The 20,422-nt window shown below is 41.4% G+C and overlaps 2 protein-coding genes across 3 annotated transcripts; both read right to left on the bottom strand.

Annotated features, from left to right (window-relative positions):
• Positions 1 to 463: 463 nt before the first annotated feature.
• LOC143611493 (uncharacterized) lies at positions 464 to 7,434 on the bottom strand. Its single transcript, XM_077085701.1, has 10 exons — positions 7,202 to 7,434; positions 6,978 to 7,079; positions 6,480 to 6,837; positions 6,286 to 6,399; positions 5,595 to 6,217; positions 5,321 to 5,517; positions 5,026 to 5,245; positions 4,808 to 4,927; positions 3,713 to 4,489; positions 464 to 3,634 (listed from the first exon to the last, which is right to left on the bottom strand). Exons 1-10 carry the CDS (start codon positions 7,349 to 7,351, stop codon positions 581 to 583), a joined length of 5,715 nt encoding a protein of 1,904 aa, XP_076941816.1. The 5' UTR covers positions 7,352 to 7,434; the 3' UTR covers positions 464 to 580.
• On the bottom strand, positions 7,417 to 19,964 carry LOC143611494 (cell polarity protein mor2-like). Of its 2 annotated transcripts, none has more exons than XM_077085703.1 (7): positions 18,907 to 18,958; positions 18,698 to 18,816; positions 18,174 to 18,219; positions 8,061 to 8,133; positions 7,918 to 7,975; positions 7,732 to 7,827; positions 7,417 to 7,664 (listed from the first exon to the last, which is right to left on the bottom strand). In XM_077085703.1, the coding sequence occupies exons 2-7, from the start codon at positions 18,754 to 18,756 to the stop codon at positions 7,532 to 7,534; spliced, it is 465 nt and encodes a 154-aa protein (XP_076941818.1). In that variant the 5' UTR covers positions 18,757 to 18,816; positions 18,907 to 18,958; the 3' UTR covers positions 7,417 to 7,531. The 2 variants fall into 2 exon arrangements, with proteins under 2 accessions (XP_076941818.1, XP_076941817.1); XM_077085702.1 differs by lacking the exon at positions 18,907 to 18,958 and adding an exon at positions 19,867 to 19,964 and having other exon boundaries at positions 7,422 to 7,664.
• Positions 19,965 to 20,422: the final 458 nt, after the last annotated feature.

The following is a 20,422-nucleotide window of genomic DNA, read 5'->3' as shown; positions in this document are numbered from 1 at the left end:
ACTCGGGTTGCTTTCTCGGGGCTAAGTTGTATAGGTGTGTGATTGATGTTTTCAATTGTTGTCATCTTGTTTGATATGTATTTATATTGTGTGTTCGTTTGAATGCACTTAGAAAACGGTTTCGTATTGTGAACATCTACTTTTAAGAATATATATAAGAAATTGCTATTGCATAATTAAACAATTAGTAGTTTGAATCGGGTATAAGCTGTGGTATAAGCTGTCAATTACCCATTGCTTTTAACGTTTGAAACATTCACTTATTTATTTTGATCGTATTTTATCTATTCGTTCTACTATAAAAACACAATAGTAATAGTTCGGCTTCGGTTTACAAAGGTTAAAAATCGTTAATAACCGTTTGGCTCACGGTTTAACCTAAAAACCGTCAAATCCGAACTCTTTATCATAATGAAATAAAAGGAAATGAAGATGAAATTCTAAATGTTGTAACTTAACAAAAAGGGCATATTGCATGCTTATAAATAACTATCTCAAGTCCAATTATATACAACAATACAACATCAACCCAAAAAGCCATTCACCAATTTACATACACACAGCTAACATAAACTATCATTTAAGGGTTACCAGAGGTGGTCACAAAAGGCACAAATCTCTTATAATCCCTTCTTTTTCCAAGTGCACAATTATCAAGCACCCGCCCGAGAATCAACCGCGTGTTCTGCAAAGCCAACTCTCTAGGCGAAACACCCGTCTCAGACGGGCTAGGTTGTGCAGCCATCATAGACCCCGGTCCAAAGCCTAAACCCATGGCCTGTTGCAAAGGTCCACTACGAGCCTTGAAAGACGATTGAGGAAACAGCACCTTATCTTCATTCCCACTGAGCCCGTTCTCGTAGGACGCCTGATCATGATTGTGGGTCCCAGTCATCGAGCTGCAACTTTCTAGAAGAGCTTCTTGTACACTGAGTGCCTCCCAACATAATGTGCTTTCAACTAACTGGGAAACGATTGCGTACATATGCGGGCTTTGTGCAGCGTCCATTGGAGTATGTTGAAGCAAGGCTTTCATAATTAACAGAATAACCCGTTGATACTCAACAGGCCCACGTTCTAGAAGCTTCAACAGATGCCCAAATGCTAAAGCTGAGTGCTTTGGTAGCCACTCGTTGCATAATAAAGGTGACACGCACGCAAGTAGGTTGTCTATTGATTTAATTTCCCCTTGCGAATACGCCATGAAAACCGTCGCTAATTCATCTAACGACTTTGCACGACACCAGATCGCTAAGTTTGTTGATACGCCACATGCTTTTTGGTATTGGTGCAATAAGGGTGAAGCGGGCCCAGCCACTGCTTCTTCGTTGAGCTGTAAACAGAGCCATGGGAGCAAGCCGGTGATGTGCATTAAGAGTCGTGTTTCCGGGTCCCCGAATATCGAGTCACATGAGTGGACTGTGATCCGTGAGAGGACCTCGATTGACACACCATGGCTCACGGTTGACATGAGTCCTTTCAGTACAAGTGGCTGCACCCCTTCAAAAGCTGGGACTTTGCCACTCGATGGCGCGATGGGATCCGCGGTTTGTGATTCTTGGAAGTCGGTATGATCAAGCTCGTCTCGTGGCATGCTCGATAGGAGGACGTTTTCGGTGGTCCGATCACGAAACGATAACCGGTCGATGACTCGAGCAAACAGCTCGAGTACCTGGCAATAAACGTGAACAAAATCCGTGTGCATCATGGCTACACAACCCCAGAAAAGCTGTGGATAGAGAATAACCTTCTCGGGCTCCATATTCTCCACCATTACTTGTAATGTCAAAAGTATTTCCATAACAAACCCTAGAACTGAAGGTACGGGATTCGCTAAGCATCTATGGAGGCATCTCAGAAGCGACACACACGCATCATTAGTGACACGTGGTCGTAACGCGCGGTAAATCTGGTGGGAACGACATGACAGATGGCGCGACGTGCACTCCATGGCCCACTTGAGTGCCTCAGCTCCCCACGTTTCTCTGAGGTCACCTTGAAAGAAGATAGCATCCACCATGCTTTGAACCAGTGCAGATAATAGCGCTGCACTCGGAAGCTCAATTTTGACAAGTGTCGGGTCCTCGTTTTCCCACATCATACTCCCGCGTTTCGACTGGACATACTTTATTAAACTTACAACTTGTTGCTTGTTCTCACCGTCACTATTTTCAACATCGTAGAGCTCCAAATGACGCCCCGCAAGCGAATACAACAAATTAACAAGCAAATGCTGGCAATGTTCCAACACGATGTCTTCCGAGCTATCCATCGAGACAAAGGTGACGTGAAAAAGTAACGGTAAATGCTCACGGAAATCCTCGTCATTCTCGTATGCAATTTCCGCTAATAATATTAGCGCGATATCAGCATGGGTTAACGAATGCTGCTGATGCCCTTGTAAAGCCGAGTGAAGTTCTTTAGCATTAACACCGTGGGTCCCACCGGCCGGATGCAAACCGTCTATTTCAGAATTTGGGGTGTCAATAAGATAATCACCACTGTCTCGAGACATGTGTCGACTTCTCATACTTCCGGTCGAGCTTCGAACCCCCATTAAAGGTCCAGACATGTTGACTAGTGCGGGAATGAGTTGACCCGACCTCCCGGCAGTCACAGGGACCACGTTTATCTCGGGAGCCATTGGAGTTAATGGACCAGAAGCACTCCGCCCACCTACACCCGCAGTTCTCCAGCTTAAGCTTCCACTCGTATTCCGTAACGGACCGTCAAGCGACCCACGAACCAGCAATGGTGACATACGAGGCTGGTTGTCTAAAACCGCTGCAACCTGGGCCACTGATGAACTTTGAGAAAACTCCAACACATAGTTCCCATTAACGTCACCCTTGTTAGCCGTGGGTCTAGCCGGATCCAAGCTATCTTCAAGCATACGTTGAGCCAATTGGTAAACCAAGTGGTCAATGGTCCCTTGAGGACATATGCGAGCTAAGTACAAACTAACTCGTTTAGCAACCGAAAAATACGTAGCAAACGCACCACTTATTTCAGCAGAAGCACTTGAATCACAATCTTCAATCCCTTTAGTGATCAAAAAATCCAAAACCGGGCGTATATTACGGGCCTTACTCGCAATAGTACTCCAAAGCTTCTCGATCTCATCAGGAAACTGATCACCGTGCCTCCACGTTACATAATAAAGACTCTTCAACAACCGGTCACTCCAACCAGAATCTTTGAGTTTCCAGAAATTAAGATTCTCGATCCACGGAGCCATACATGTTAATACCTGATGTTGAGCGATTATATCAACCGCATCGAGTTGCCTCTGCATGATTTCTTCACAAAGAAGCTGGCTTAACTCGGGATGATCTTTTGCAAGCTTGCAAGACAATTTGTACTGGAATTGTTGGTAAGAGTCGGGCAGGTTCCCAACGACTGCTGCCCGATAACTGCCCGACCCCTCGATTTTATCTTCAGCCCATTCCCGGACGGATAATGTTTCCAGCATCTGTAAAGCATCATCACGAATCTGTCTAGAAGGGTCCACCACTTTGTAGAGGATTAGACTTAAAAGTCTTTGTATTTCACATTTAGGTATTTCTTGACGCATGTAAACTTCAGCCAATACACTGAAGTAACCATCTGCTATTGCAGCATCAGAATAGTAACACTGTAACACAAAAAGATTTAATATTAGTGTCTGATAGCCACATGCAAAAGTTTACAAGTATGGAAGAAGATGGATGACCTGGTCAATGCAAGCAGGGAACAAGTCTAAATTAGTAAGAAGAAGGTTTTTCAAAGCCATTTTGGCAAGGGAGACACGAAGGTGACCGCCTCGGTTCCGATCACGTGGTGCGCCCCCTCGACCGCCTTCTCCTGTGTATTTATTAGTATAAGACGGGGTTCTTGGGTCAACGGGTGAATAACCAAAAGGGGCCCGTGGTGTGGGCTCAATGAAGAGGCTATTGATCCATGAAATAACCCGCCCGCTCATTTTTCTTGCACTGTCATCAAAACATGGACCGTATAACAATGAAGCCATAGCATTCATGGAAGCCCACTGAATCGCCTCAACTTGTTCAGTTACTTCTTTATCAAATGATATTTTGTCAATGGAATCTTTTGACCGGGAGTGCTGACTGGACTTGTAACGCTCGAGTTCACGTCGGTAATCGCTCGAACTGTCTTGACTCCATGTGCTACCAGATTCATCACACCACGAGAGAAGAAGGTCAAACAATCGTTTTCGGGTTTTAGGGTCAAATTTCTCTGATTTTGACTCTACAAACTCGGGGGCTAGTGATCTTAGTACACATGCGAGTGAATAACGAATAGGTTGCATTTCTTGAAAACTTTCAAGAGGTGAATTTGAAATTATTCTTGTGGTTTCCTCAATATACTTTAAATAGTGAAGACAGAAAACGGGTTTACGGCTTAGCATGCCCGGCCAAATATTCTCAGCAACGGTTCTATATATATTTGCAATGCGAATTCGGAGTTCTTCACGACGAGGTTTTTGACTCTGCATCAACACAAATAGGAATAATAGGATTTATATAGTTATGAGAATTGTGAGTCAATTTTAATGCCATACAACCTCCTAAATATTTTTATTCAAAGGTATAGATTATTGATGTAATATTACTGCTTTTGTAATTATATGTATTTTCATTGACAATAGACAAAGAAAGGGCTTGTGGGTCAACTCAACAAAACCGCTGTTCGGACACACAAATGACCCATTTTAACCAAAACCATTTTGACCCGTTACCAAACCCATCTTGACAAGAGAACTGCTTATTTATATAAAGGCGACCTCCATTGAAAACATTAATCATACCTTCCATTTTGGTTTTCCATCTGTTTCCATAGAAATATCCTCCATAAAAGCTGCAAGCTCGCTGAACATTGTTTCACACACTTCCAAATGTGAGTGCCCAAGAGCCATAGTTGCTGCATGCTGAAATTCAAGAACAATAAAAGATAATAACAGTTAGCTTAACCAATATGTGAAAAAACAAAAAATGCATCTGTTTTTATATAAAGTTGATGACTCACAACACGTGCATCAGAACCAGATTTTAATGAAGGGAAGATAATATGGAATAGATCTAGTGTCGTTGCTGCACTGGCTCCTTCCCTGCCAGGTGGACATGAGCAACCAAACATAGCATACATCAACCACTGATCTAGTTTACTGTCTGCTTCCTGAAACTGATGAGCTTTCCCACCCAATTCAACAGGCGTGATCTGTTGAAGCCGCATAATAACCTCCACCCTAACAGTCACAAAAACACAGATTTGAATTTTGACCACTTTTGACATCAGAAGAAAGCAAAAAATTAATAATTACTTTGCTTCCTGAACCGACTGTGGGCACAGCACTGCACTATATTTAACAAGCTCACTAAGACTTCGGGCCCATCTGTTCTTATCAGGGCTTTCAAAAAGTATAGACTGCAGTGTTGCATCCGGAGGTACAACATCCGATTCTCTTCTAAGATCAAAAGGCCGCCCAGTATCCCAATAACAGCTTTGAACTATATCATCCTGTTATAATATTAAATGTCAGACTTAACAAGAATAATAAGCATATTAGAAAATGAAGTGAACAAGGTCAAACGCACCCCGTTTTCTTCTAAAACATCAATTATAAAGATTGGTTCAGCTTCATCTTTTATGAGATCTGATCTTTCATACAAAGATAAGTCACGTATATCGTTCCGTAGGGCCCGCACGCAGCGAAGTAACTCCAATGCCGTGTGTCTGATTTGACTATCAGCAGAGCTAAGAAAGATAAGACCAACAGAATCAATCTCTGAAGCACGATACTCTATCGGTTCACCTTGATGAAATGAAGATCTTTTATATCCTAGTTTTTTCTGCGCGCTTTTTACATCCGAAACATCGTTTTCAATGTTGTCATCAGACAGACAAGCTCTCCAAAACCGCAGGAGTTCCAAAAGGCGGCCCAGTGAGGTTTGGATAAGAAGCGGGAATTCGTCTGGTAACCGTAGAATGAAATTAGCCATACCTCGCATAACTGCAAATCTACGGTGGGGAAGGTATCTAACGATACGGTTCAATACTTGTACCGCTTCTTCACGAACACCCGGATCGATGCTGATTCCATGTTGTGGGATTATCTCAGTTATTTTATCGGTTCTACCAACTTCTTCGATTAGGTCAGGTATGCACTTTAGAACTGAACGGAATAGATATCCTTGTGATTTTTCCTTGGTAACAGCATCTGCATAAGATATGTTAGAACTTAGACATGAACCAAGAAAAATTGTGGTTATGTTATAAAACAGTTACCTATAGTTGTTTTTGAAGAAGTAAGAAGAGCTTGACTATAAGCTCGATTGCAAGATCTCAAAATAGATTCAATTGCAGCTTTAACTTTTGGAACATAATGCCCTATGTCATGAGCTGGTAAGAAAAAAGTCAAAAACATAAAAAAGGTCAAAATAGATATGGATATCAAATGAATTGAATAAGTGAATAAGTACCATGAAGGATTTCTAAGCCGACATGTTGGCTTGTGGGAGACATTGCGATGGCAAGTAAAGCACGGAGACCGATAACTTTTCCTTCACTAGGACTGTCTTGTTTCAGCAATTCTAGAATCACATGATTCATAGAAAAATCAAGGTTATGTTTGGCAATAGTAACACAGAACTCAACAACTTTATCATGTTGTACATCCTGTGTAAGCATCCCTTTTCTGAGAATTGTGAGAAGCTGAGCTGTCACGCTGTCTAGGTAATCCCATACACGATTTGGTGGTTGGGAGTTTCCATGAACACTCAAATAAAATCTTAAAACACGGTGAAGACAGTCTAAAGCCATGAACCGGTTGTTCTTGTCCTGTAAAATAAGACTAAATTAGGTGGTGCTTGGAAGTTGTGATAATCAAATAATAAGATGTTAGGAGAGTTTGAATTATCCTTGTATTTTAAGGAAATAAAAGAAAAAATGACCAAAAAGGTTCTTAAAAAGAATGTTACCCTTAGATGCTTGTACAGTTGCTCCATATGAGAACCAAAGTTATTTAGAAAAACAACAGGATCACCAAGACAAAGAAGCAAAGTCACCAAAGGATAAGCAACCTAACACAAACAGAGAAGCATAGTTATAATAATAATAATAATAATAATAATAATAATAATAATAATAATAATAATAATTGAATATAAGAAGAGTGTTCTAAAAGATGAAGTGAACGGCTTACAGCTATATGTTTGTTTTGTTTATCAGTCCAATGCACTAGTTGCCCTCGTATCCGTGCAACAGCTTCATACCATAGAGTAAGTGCGGGGTCCACACCAGGAGGTGTACCTTTACTATCATCTGCAAGTGGTGCTAATATGTTTGACAGCATATTGCAAAGAGCATGGTAAAGCTCACTCTTCCGTTTATGAGGAGCACGATTAAGAGGATTGGCTTTTGCCACAAAAGAAGCTGATGCGTTTAAACCCCCCTCTGTTTTCACCTGCCAAAGAGTATTCAAAGTATGTTACTATACAATATATACTTCTCTCATAAGTAAATTAATATTTATTTAAAACACTTGTACCCCAAGTTTTAGATAGCACATTCCATTAATAATACTGAGTGTTTCACTTCGAGCGCCACTGGTATCAATCCGACGAGTATTGAGTTCCGCAAAAAAACGCTCAGTTACAGAACTAAACCTGTTAAGGGATAGATAATAGAAATGTTTTAGGAATTATGTTAATTTAAAACTATGTATATCTTTACCTGATACGCGATAGAGCACCAAGAAGTTGTGCAACTAGATCTAGAAGGAGCCCACGTAGATCAACCAATGAAGGATATTCAACCTGACTAACAACCCTGCGATGAGAAACTTTTCAGTTATTTGCCTGTCACAATGCAATTAGATATTGTAAAAGGATGAAGGCTATAGAGTTAATCTGGTGTTACCTGTCAGCATTTATCAGCCAGTCAAACACAAAGTTTTCAAGTCCAATCCAGAGTTTTTCTGCAGTGATAGTAGAAAATATTTTATCTCATGATACCATAACTTAACTTACAGAGATAAAGTTAAATTAGTAAAGATGTTGAACCTGTAAGTCCCTCTTGTGGACAACACTCTACAAAGCAAATACATGCTGAGCAAAAAATGCACTCCACAGCAAGCTGGAATGATAAAGGCCCAATTAAAGTATACTCGAGAAGAAGGAAACGGGCCACAGCTGCCAATGCGGGCCAGCTGAATTCTGTTTTTGGGCTTAAGCTGGATCCACTTGGTCAAGGAGTATTAGACAGAATATGTTTAGTCATAAGGGATCTGAATATGTAGAGTCAAGGGATATGGACGGTCTGTAGGTTTCAGTTGTAATCCCTTTATATATCCCTATATTCATCTTGTACATAGACATTCAAATACAATATACAATTACCAAGTTTTACTTGGTATCAGAGCCTAGTCTCTCTGCCGCCACCGCCGACACAACAGTCCGGCTCATCTTGTTTTCTGACACAGCCAAACAATGGCTCTCCTTGCTGCGTTTACCACAACTGAGAAAACAGCCCATAATTCTCATAAGTTTGGTTTCACCTTATCACCAACAAACTATGGCTATTGGAAGACCATGATCCAACCCTTTTTGGTTACCAATAATCTGTTTGGTTATGTGGACGGAACCATACCGTGTCCACCAGAAAATATAGGTTCTGCCACTAGTTCTGGAAAAGACAAAGATGAACCAACTTCCAATCCAAACCCTAATTTCTCGACATGGACTGCCAATGATGCCCATGTTCGGATGCTGATCATATCTACCATCTCTGAGGCGTCTTTCCAGCATGTTCAGGGACGTACTTCACGAGATCTTTGGCTCTCTCTTGAACGTGCGTATGCTCCTCATACTTCCTCAAGAGAATTTACTCTTAAAACACAACTGCTTAAGATCCAGATGCAAGGTGATGAAACTTCCTCAGCCTATCTCACCCGAGCCCAGGGATATGCAGATGCTTTGGCCAATATTGGAGAACCTGTGAAAGAAAAGGATCTTGTCCTGCTTGTGATATCAGGACTTCGAGAAGAATAAAACAGTTTCAAAACAACTATTCTGACTCGTCAATTTCCAACTGCATTTACCGAACTTCATGGTCTTTTATCTGACCATGATCACATGGTCAAGAAATCCCTACCTGATATCTCTCCTGCTCAGGCGTTCACTGCTGTTACAAACAGCCATGAATCTGCTGCCTCCTCCACTACTAGTGTCTCTCGCTCTCAACCAGCACTTCAACAACTACAACAACTAGTTGGTCAGCTTGGCCTTACACTACAACCCGCAACTCAGCAGGTTTCACCATCCCCACAGGCCTTTTACTCTAATCGGTCTGGTGGAAATAGGGGTCGTGGTCAATACAATCGCCGCGGTAGGGGTAATTACAACACCAACCGTAACCAGGGAGGAGGAAATCGTAGCCAGTTCTCTTGGGCTTCAAACCAAAACACCATTTATGGTACATGTACCACGTGTGGTATTGCTCATGTTCCTTCACTATGCCCCAACTGTGACCCTGCCACACTAAGGGGAAGACAACCTTCAGCCAACTTTGCTGATTACCGCTCACAAGCATCATCCTTTTGGCTTCCTGACACGGGTTCCACCAATCATGTTGCACCAGATCTCTCCGACTTTGATGGTGCACAACCGTATCATGTCGAAGACAATCTTCATGTTGGCAATGGTAAGGGGTTACCCATTCTACATATTGGTTCCTCTCGTTTTTACTCACCAACCAAAACTTTTTCTCTCACAAATATTCTTCATGTTCTCGAAATTAAAAAAAACTTCTTTCGGTTCAAAAATTCTGCCATGATAATAATGTGTTTTTTGAATTTCACTCTACTTTTTTTGCTGTGAAGGACATATTTACACGCACCACCCTCCTCACGGGTCCAAGTAATGGTGGGCTATACTCCTTTTGTCTTCCTAGGGTTGAGCATGTTCACAAAGTTGCCTTTTCAACCACACGTGCTTCCTCCACCACATGGCATCAAAGACTTGGTCATCCACATAAAGACCTTTTACAATTTATGCTTTCTAAGTACTGTTTACCTCTTTCTAATAAGAGTTCTGTTTCTTTTTGTAATTCATGTCCAGTTGGAAAATCTTCCAAACTTCATCTGTCACCATCTACTTATAAAAGCAATGGTATTTTGGATTTAGTTTTTTGTGATGTGTGGGGACCTGCTCCCGTTAACTCTTCTAATGGGCATCGTTATATTTTATTGTGTGCTGATCATTTTTCCCGGTTTATGTGGATTTTCCCGTTAAAACTTAAATCTGATGTGTATGCCACCTTTAAATGTTTTCTAGCGATGGTTGAACGGCAATTCCACACTAAGTTAAAATCCGTTCAAACCGATTGGGGAGGAGAATTTCGGAATCACAGTTTTTCTCCTGTCTCGGTATCATCCATCGATTATCTTGTCCACATACGAGTGAACAAAACGGTTTTGTAAAGCGTCGTCATCGACATGTGGTTGAAACCGATTTAACCTTACTTGCCCAATCAAATGTTCCACAATGTTTTTGGCATTACGCTTTCGACACCGCTGTTTACTTAATTAATCGAATGCCATCCAGTACAAACTCAAACACCTCTCCCTTTGAACAAGTGTTCAATCATAAACCTGATTTCTCTTTCCTTCGGGTTTTTGGGTGTCAATGTTACCCTCATCTTCGTCCTTACAACAAACACAAAATGGATTTCCACTCCACATGTTGTGTGTTTCTTGGGTATAGCACCTCTCATCATGGCTATAGATGCTTTGATCCTACTTTTGATCGCATCTACGTCGCTCGCCACGTTCGTTTTAACGAATCAAACTTTCCTTTCCATACTTCCCACACCCACACCGACCCTCCAACTACACCAACTCAATCTCCCTATGTTTCGTCCTACCCAACTAATTTTTCTCCATTAGCTGCAATACCTACAAATCAATTCATTCCAGCCCAAACAACTCCTCACACACCAACAACCCAATCTACTTCAGCCCCTTCCACACCACCACCCTCTCCTCAAGCCCAAATACAACCAGAAGCTGCAAACCCATCTCTTACAGCCCAATCTCCGCCGTTTCGCACATACAGCAGGCGTCCCAAACCAGCAGCCCCTGTCTCCTCTTCCGACCAGCAGCCTGCTGCTCCCATTTGCTCTTCTGACCAGCCCTCTCAACCTCGTGTTCGTCCTAAAAACCTTCGGTCTAACCCTAAACAAACCACCAAATATAATGCTCATTCCTTTCACACCTATACCACTATTGGTTCTGTTACCGAACCCACCTCATTTACCATTGCTAACAAAGATCCTAAATGGCGTCATGCTATGGCTGAAGAGTACTCAGCCCTAATCAGGAATGGCACCTGGACCTTACTTCCTCGGGGTCACAATGTTAATGTAGTTGCTTGCAAATGGGTGTACAAATTAAAACGTGACCAAACTGGAGCCATTAAGCGCTACAAAGCACGTCTTGTTGCCAAGGGGTTTCACCAACAACCGGGTATTGATTATCACGAGACCTTTAGTCCAGTTGTGAAATCCACAACTATACGTGTCGTTCTTTCACTCGCTGTCACCAGACGATGGCCACTCCGACAGTTAGATGTGCAAAATGCGTTTCTTCATGGTGATCTCAAAGAAAAGGTTTACTTGCAGCAACCACCTGGTTTTGTTGATCCACACAAACCAGATCATGTATGCCTACTTCATAAATCTTTGTACGGGCTCAAACAGGCCCCGAGAGCTTGGTTTCATCGCCTCTCCACGGCTTTACATGCCCTCAGTTTTAAAGGGTCCAAAACTGACCCATCTCTTTTTATTTACTCGGCACGAAGCACCATCTTATATATATGCTGGTGTGCTGATGACATTATTCTAACAGGTAACAACACTACAGCCATTGATAATGTTGTGCACAGCCTTAGCAAGTCTTTTGCTGTTCAAGATATGGGCCCTCTTTCCTATTTTTTGGGTATTGAAATTAGCCCCAAAGGTGCGTGACATGCTTCTTTCCCAAAAGTACATTATGGAACTCCTCGATCGAGCGGGCCTATCTAATGCCAAACCTGTGCCCTCTCCCATCACAACCACCGCTAACTTGGCTCTTGGTGATAGTCCACCATTTGATAATCCCGTTAAATACCGGCAGATAGTTGGGGCACTTCAATATGTGACTCTTTCACGCCCGGATATCACATTTGCAGTCAACAAAGTCTGCCAGTTTATGCACTCGCCTATTGATAACCACTGGTCTGCAATTATACGAATCCTTCGTTACCTTCAGGGCACAGCCGACTATGGTCTTCTGTTACAACACAAGTCTGGTTCTCGCTTGCATGCTTACACGGATGCTACTTTTAACTCCCTCAGCGCCTTTTCTGATGCTGATTGGGCAGGTTGTCCAGATGACCGTCGATCCACTGGGGGATTTGCAATATATCTTGGCTCCAATCTAGTGTCCTGGTCTGCTAGAAAACAAAAGACTGTCTCTCGGTCATCAACAGAATCCGAATATAAAGCCCTAGCAAATACGGTTGCTGAGCTCACTTGGCTTGAAACCCTCTTGCGGGAATTGTGTGTTCCTGTTGCCTCGGCCCCCACTTTGTGGTGTGATAATTTGGGTGCTACTTACTTATCGGCGAATCCTGTTTTTCATGCACGTACCAAACATGTGGAAGTTGATTTCCATTTTGTTCGAGAAAAGGTAGCACAAGGGAAACTCTCAGTTCAGTTTATTTCTACACATGATCAGATCGCTGATGTATTCACAAAGCCGTTGCCTTCACAAAGATTTCTTCTATTACGGTCCAAGCTACAGGTCGCTTCCCGGCCTTAGCTTGCGGGGGAATATTAGACAGAATATGTTTAGTCATAAGGGATCTGAACATGAATACGTAGAGTCAAGGGATATGGACGGTCTGTAGGTTTCAGTTGTAATCCCTTTATATATCCCTATATTCATCTTGTACATAGACATTCAAATACAATATACAATTACCAAGTTTTACTAGGAGTTAGTGGTAAGTTGGAAGAGTGGGGAGTAGCTATATGACCTTTATTAACAGGAAGATAAAGGAGTGAGGGGCTGTTCCTATGCCAACAGTTACATATTTTGGGTTAATAAAAGCAGGCTTCTTACTTTGTATTCCTCATTCTAGTTTTTCTTTATCAAAGTATTGTGTAATTGGAGACATTGCCCCTCTCGAATCGGGCTGTTTATCTCAGTTTAAATAAAAGTTGCCTGCTGGAATTTTAGACCTTATCATTTGGTTCCATTGCCGGGAAACGAAGATGGTTCAAACCTGGAACAATTCTGAGCGCGGTGGATCCAACACAGAGCAAATAGCTGTTCAACTGGCTGCTATTGCTGCAAAGTTGGAGTCTATGGATTCAATGAAGGAAGACATTGCAGCCTTGAAAAGAGACCGTTCTAAAGGCAGTAGGTTTGACGAAGGGGAGAGCTCGTGGAGGGGACGATCTGGATACAAACCCTACAACAAAATTGATTTTCCTGTTTTTAATGGAGGGGATCCAAGTGGGTGGATACTAAAGGCAGAAAAGTATTTTTGGTATTATCTAATACCAGTCGAAGAGAAGGTAGAAATAGCCTCCATGCACCTAGAGGGAGACGCCTTAGACCTCTATTCCTGGCTGTCAGACGACCATCCTTTAACTTTCTGGGAAGAATTAGTGCAAGCCTTCACCAAGAACTTCGGTCCAGCCGAATTTCAAAATCCAGATGAACACCTATGCAGTATCACACAAACTGGGTCGGTCCAGGAATACCGTCAAGAATTTGCTAAGCGATCTTCGCGGGTTTCGAATTGGCCAGAACATTGTTTATTAGGGGTTTTCCTTAACGGATTGAATTTGAGGCTAAATCCAAACCACGAACTGTTTACAACGCCATGAGTCTTGCTTTGGAATTTGAGGCTAAATCCAACCAGCATCGACCCGGAAAAAGTTCTACCGGGGCATCAACTTCTAAGCCACTTGATTCTAAAACCATTATCCCTCACATTCCTCAAACCTCGAACCAACAAAAAACTCCCTTCAGAATTTCAGACACGGAAAGACAAAACCGTCAATTAAGGGGTGAGTGCTACAGATGTGGGGAGAAATATAGTCCTGGGCATAGATGTAAAGTTGGTACATTGAAAATGTTAGAAGCCGATGAGCACTTGGGGGTGTAGCATGAAACTGAAATTCCTAAAAATGATGAGGCACAAGAAGAGACAGCAGAAATCAGTTTACATGCTATTCTTGGGAAATCACATCCCACAACGATGAAAGTCCATGGTATGTTAAATTCCACTGAGGTTTTGATTTTAATTGATGGGGGTTCTACCCATAATTTTATCTCAGATTGTTTGGTGAAAGAGATTAATCTTGAGACCCAAGCGATACCACCTTTCGGGGTTCAAATTGGCAATGGAGATGTAATCCGATGTCACCATATTTGCAAAAGTCTTTCTGTACAGATTAATGATTTGAAGATTATTCAAGACTTTCACCCTTTTTCAATTGGAGGGGCTGATTTAGTTTTGGGTATTCAATGGCTATCCACCTTGAATACGGTTCAAGCAAATTGGAAAGAATTATTCATGATTTTCACTATCGAAGGGAAGCGATACAAGCTGAAAGGTATTGAAACGGGAACCCAGAAATCATCTAGCTTCCAACACTTGGCTATCAAACCAATGAGCAGCCCACAAATTCCATCTCCACTACAACCTATTATCGACAAATACTTCACTGTGTTTGATGAACCCAAAACCCTACCACCTGTTAGAACTCAGACCCACTCAATCCCCTTAATTCCCAACGCACCACCACCAAATATCCGACCCTACCGATACCCCCATTCACAAAAAACAGAAATAGAGAAACAAGTCGACCAACTTTTGGCAGCTGGGTTTATTCAAGCAAGTACTAGCCCGTTTTCGAGTCCGGTTTTACTAGTAAAAAAGAAAGATAAAACTTGGAGAATGTGTGTCGATTATCGAGCCCTTAACAAGATAACAGTAGCCGACAAGTACCCCATTCCGAATATTGACGAGTTACTGGATGAATTATATGGCGCACGGGTATTTTCAAAGCTTGATTTACGATCTGGGTATTACCAGATCAGAGTAACTGCTCAAGATGTTGCAAAAACAGCTTTTCGTACTCACTCAGGGCACTACGAGTTCAAGGTGATGCCATTTGGATTGACAAATGCGCCTTCCACTTTTCAAGCCATTATGAATGATTTATTTCGCCCCTTTTTACGTCGTTTCATACTCGTATTTTTTGACGATATATTGATATACAGCCATACCATGGAGCAACACCGGTCTCATTTAGAATAGGCCCTAAAGTTGCTACACGACAATCAATTTTTTGCTAAGATGTCGAAGTGTTGTTTCGGGCAGCCCCAAGTGGTGTTCCTTGGGCATGTGGTTAATTCAGAAGGTGTTAAAGTTGAAGAAGAAAAGATTTCAGCAGTGCAATCGTGGCCGATACCTTCAACAGTCAAGGAAGTGAGAGGTTTTCTTGGTCTAACGGGATACTATAGACGTTTCGTTCGAAACTATGGTTTGATAGCGCGACCCCTCACAATGTTGACTAAGAAAGATGGGTTCATATGGTCGGAAGCCCTAAATGCTTTTAATAAACTGAAACAAGCACTGCTGTCCACACCTGTTTTGAGGTTACCCAACTTCTCACAACCATTTGTCGTTGAATGTGACGCTTCTTCTGATGGTGTGGGGGGGCGATATTGTCCCAAGCAGAACATCCCGTGGCTTATTTTAGCAAGGGATTTTCCCCTTCTAATCGATTTAAATCAGCTTATGATCGGGAGCTGCTGGCTGTAGTATTGGCAGTACAAAAGTGGAGTCATTACCTGCTTGGCCGACATTTCCTCATCCGTACCGATCATTACACCTTGAAGTTCTTACTTGAGCAGCGGATTACAACTACCGAGCAACAACGTCTACTATTAAAACTTATGCCTTATGACTTCTCTATTATTCACAAAGCAGGGAAAGAAAATAAAGGAGCAGATGCCTTATCACGCCGACCCCATTCGGGTGAGTTATTAACACTGATGGTGCCCTATTGTGTTGAGGTGGCTGACATCAAACTCGGACTCCAAAATGACCCAGTTACGAGTGATATTGTCAACAAATTACAAGCTGACCCATCATCAGTTGCTGGCTTCTCCACCGTTGATCAGTTTCTATTTTATAAAGGACGCTTAGTGATACCTGATGTGCCTGATCTCAAGAAGAAATTGTTACAGGAGACACATGATACCCCAACCGGTGGTCATGGGGGATTTTTAAAGACTTTAAAGCGTCTTTCAGTAAGGTATTTTTGGCCTAAGTTGAAACAAGATGTTCGAGTTTTTGCGCAGCAGTGTGTAATCTGTCAACAACAGAAATACCAAACACTATCACCTGCTGGCTTACTTCAGCCCTTACCCATTCCCAATCAGATTTGGGAGGATCTCTCCATGGACTTTATAGTCGGCTTACCTCCTTCGGGTCGTTACGATACTATATTAGTGGTGGTTGATCGTTTGAGCAAATACGCTCATTTTCTTTGCTTTGCCTCTCGCATCCATTCACTACAAAAGGGGTGGCTGCAATTTTTTGTAAGGAAGTAATTCGCTTGCATGGATTCCCGCGATCCATCGTATCTGACAGAGACGTGGTTTTTCTCAGTCACTTTTGGCAGGAACTATTTCGCTTAAGCCAAACTAAGCTCCAATTGAGTACAAGTTACCATCCCCACACGGATGGATGGGCAGACTGAAATCCTGAACCGGTGTCTTGAAGCTTATTTACGATGTTTTGCTAGTGAACAACCTACAAAGTGGAGTACTTATTTACCATGGGCTGAATATTCGTATAACACGGGGTATCACACGGCAACAAGCACCACTCCTTTCACTATCGTCTATGGTAGGGAGCCTCCTTCCTTATTGCCTTATGCCATGGGAGAGACAAAAAATGCAGAATTAGAACAGTTAGTAGACCGGGATGATATGTTAAAGCTTCTTAGAAACATCTCAAAAGGGCCCAAGACCGGATGAAGAATCAAGCTAACCACAGACGGCGAGATCTAACATTTCAGGTTGGGGATTTTGTTTTCCTAAAAATTCAACCTTACCGTCAAAAAAGTTTAGCCAAACGTCGCTATGAAAAACTTTCTCCACACTTTTTCGGTCCATATCGTATTAAACGTGCAGTGGGTCCAGTTGCTTAAGAATTGGAGCTCCCACCTACTGCTAGAATTCACCCGGTGTTCGATGTGTCCATGCTTAAACCCGCCTATGGATCTTTCTCTTCTGACCAGCAAACTCCATTACCCGTCACTCAAGACTGGGAAATTGACTTACAACCAAGTTCTATTATAGCTCATCGTTGGATTTATGAAGCTGATCATTTGGTTCTTGAATTACTGGTATCTTGGTGTAATCGTCCGGTGGAAGAAGCTACATGGGAATCCTATGATCTGTTAACAGAACAATTTCCCACATTCCGCCTTGAGGACAAGGCGTTTTACCGGGAGGGAAGTAATGATAAAGGCCCAATTAAAGTATACTCGAGAAGAAGGAAACGGGCCACAGCTGCCAATGCGGGCCAGCTGAATTCTGTTTTTGGGCTTAAGCTGGATCCACTTGGTCAAGGAGTTAGTGGTAAGTTGGAAGAGTGGGGAGTAGCTAATCTGGCCTTTATTAACAGGAAGATAAAGGAGTGAGGGGTTGTTCCTATGCCAACAGTTACATATTTTGGGTTAATAAAAGCAGGCTTCTTACTTTGTATTCCTCATTCTAGTTTTTCTTTATCAAAGTATTGTGTAATTGGAGACATTGCCCCTCTCGAATCGGGCTGGTTATCTCAGTTTAAATAAAAGTTGCCTGCTGGAATTTTAGATCTTATCATGGAAGCTTAAATTGCAACCATTCATGATAATATAAACGAATGTATTCGGTCCGAAAGGAGCATTCTTGTGTTCATGTTTTTCTCATATTTAGTCAAACTCGTTTAAGCCCAACTACTATTTTTTAGTTACAAAATGGTAAAGATAACAAAAGTGCTATTGTGTTTTAATATTGTGTTCTTAAACAAAGTAAATAACCATGATGGTCAACGCATACGAACCTTTCTTTGGAATGTAGATGCATCATTTGCACCTTTTGGGGATTCACTGCAAAGAGAGAAGATACAACATGTCAAACTCCAAACAAATGAGCTAATGAAGCATGTTATTATTAATGTATTTGAGTTATCTTTAGAAATCAGGTGACTTAACAACGGTTTTACCAAAACAGTCAACCATAGAATATAAATCTCTTCATACAACTAGTCATGAAGGGATAGAAAACTAAACAAACTTATTTTTGACACGCTCTCACATGTGAGAGAAACAACACCGATATGAATCCAAATTCTCACTCATTGTGATTTTTTTATGTTAAACTTTCCAATTCCGTTCCAGTCTAAAGTAACACACGTGTATTTATAAATATAATCATTAAACAACTTTCCATTATTCTATCACGTCACTTTTCTTTCTCACTCAAGAAGTCTACTATTAAATCTTAGCACGACCACAAACATCTAGAAATGAGAAAACACTTGTCAAAGGCACGTATGCACGCTAAAAATAGAATTCAGGGACCTACGTTTCTCTCCACCGAAGAAGTGCTTCAAGAAGAGGTACAGGCGTGTGTCGTGCTACCATAGCTAAGGAATCCAATACTTGCTCATAGGCAGGGTCTGATGGCCTAAGGTATTGTCCGTCCTGTAATTTCCCACATTTGATAAGAAAAAATAATAATTAATGAGACAATCATGTGAGAGATACCTATGGTAACAATATATGATCACTAACCTACACATTATGAAAATTCCACATGCAGAAATATTATTTCTAATTTCTTTGGATCTCCAAACACTCCATTAAATGACACAGAAAACGCGTAAATCAAGCACGTGTAACACATTAAAACAGCCTTATCCTAACTAATCCACATAACCTATATAAATACACATGAGAAAAATGCTACAAATCAAGGTCTCTATGTTAAGAGATAGTTTCCTTATTTTCGCATCAGCATCAATATCCATACCAACTTCAGAGTGTTGTCTACAAATGTTAACTAAACGACAGATTTTTGTGCGTCATCAATCTTTATTGTAATTTAACTAAAAAGAACCGAGTCAAACTAATAAATTAGTAATCACTTGAATAATCACCACTACCAAACAAAAAGCCCCCCGATAACACTCAACAGAGTTGTGAACATATTGCATAACATTAACTATTTCAAGGCTTCCTTCGAATCTATATACTAAAACAATTGACCACCACAACTGAACCGAAACCTAATCGGACCAAAATTCATCTCAATCTCAAAAGTCAAAAGTTTAAAGTTTCTCAAATATCAAGCAGCCTCCTAATCAAATTGCTAACAACTCTACAAGTATCATGGTTGTCACTAGTAAAAATCCCGCCTAGGCCCCGATTAATCGCTATTTGGCCAAAATTGAAAAGTTCATATATAAAATTTGATGTATATATGTATATGTGAACATTTACATATAAATTCCAATCAATTTAATCCCGATAAAACCCTACTAATCTCGATCATTCACTAGTCCCTACTCCACCACCCGACCAGCGCCTAACGATTTCTACAACACTGCGCCTTTGAAGCACCACATATAAATTCCAATCCACCTTATCCCGATAAAACCCTACTAATCCCGAATATTCAATATTCCCTACTCCACCGCCCGACCAGCGCCTAGCGATTTATACAACACTGCAGCTTCACACACTACATCATACCTGCGCCTGTGCCGTTTCAATTCGACGCCTCGCAAGCGGAAGAAACCGTTGCAGCAGCGCATCGACAATCAGCTTGGCCGCACTCCCAGCCTTCACCATCATCAGTCAATTTCACCTTCTTCTTCTTCGTCTACCTCCAACTCACCAGTTTTTTCACTTCATGATCCTGCATATCACTCAGTAACATCAATTAAGTTATTAAACTGTAGCATAACTAATAAACGCCCAATTTTTGTATGAATCTCAAGTACCTTAATACAAAGCCCTAACGCTACAGAAAATATCTAATTCTTCTTATTCATGTGACTATTGAAGCGATTTTACATAATTGATTGCGAATTTTGTAGGACTGTTTTCACCATTGATGACGACAGCAGACCTCGACGGTTTGTCAAAGGCGTTTACTGTGAAATTACCGAAATGCCCTTGGCATTGCGTTCCAACTATATCCTATCTGTAATTATTATAGCTTTTGGCCTTTTTGGCACTAAATACTTGGTCACATGTTTCTAATTAATTATATTTGTTTTGTTTTGTTTTATTCTATTTTTTTATT

This window comes from Bidens hawaiensis, unplaced genomic scaffold, assembly GCF_021521415.1.
Source record: "Bidens hawaiensis isolate Kalapana, Puna unplaced genomic scaffold, B.hawaiensis_p1.1 tig00031241_1, whole genome shotgun sequence".
NCBI lineage: Eukaryota > Viridiplantae > Streptophyta > Magnoliopsida > Asterales > Asteraceae > Bidens > Bidens hawaiensis.
Note: the sequence above shows the minus strand (reverse complement) of the source record. Positions and strands in the feature narration are given on the sequence as shown.

What these genes read in the sequence shown, in the direction of transcription:
- LOC143611493 (XM_077085701.1), bottom strand. Translation starts at nt 7,351, where the DNA reads ATGCTGTCAAACATATTAGCACCACTTGCAGATGATAGTAAAGGTACA. An exon ending in AACTGTACAAGCATCTAAGG is followed by an intron (nt 6,838 to 6,977) that starts GTAACATTCTTT and finishes CTTATTTTACAG; the next exon opens with GACAAGAACAACCGGTTCAT. An exon ending in CTGGTTCTGATGCACGTGTT is followed by an intron (nt 4,928 to 5,025) that starts GTGAGTCATCAA and finishes CTTGAATTTCAG; the next exon opens with CATGCAGCAACTATGGCTCT.
- LOC143611494 (XM_077085702.1), bottom strand. Translation starts at nt 18,756, where the DNA reads ATGGTAGCACGACACACGCCTGTACCTCTTCTTGAAGCACTTCTTCGG. An exon ending in CATCTACATTCCAAAGAAAG is followed by an intron (nt 8,134 to 18,173) that starts GTTCGTATGCGT and finishes TTATCATTCCAG; the next exon opens with CTTGCTGTGGAGTGCATTTT. An exon ending in TGGCTGATAAATGCTGACAG is followed by an intron (nt 7,828 to 7,917) that starts GTAACACCAGAT and finishes TTCTCATCGCAG; the next exon opens with GGTTGTTAGTCAGGTTGAAT.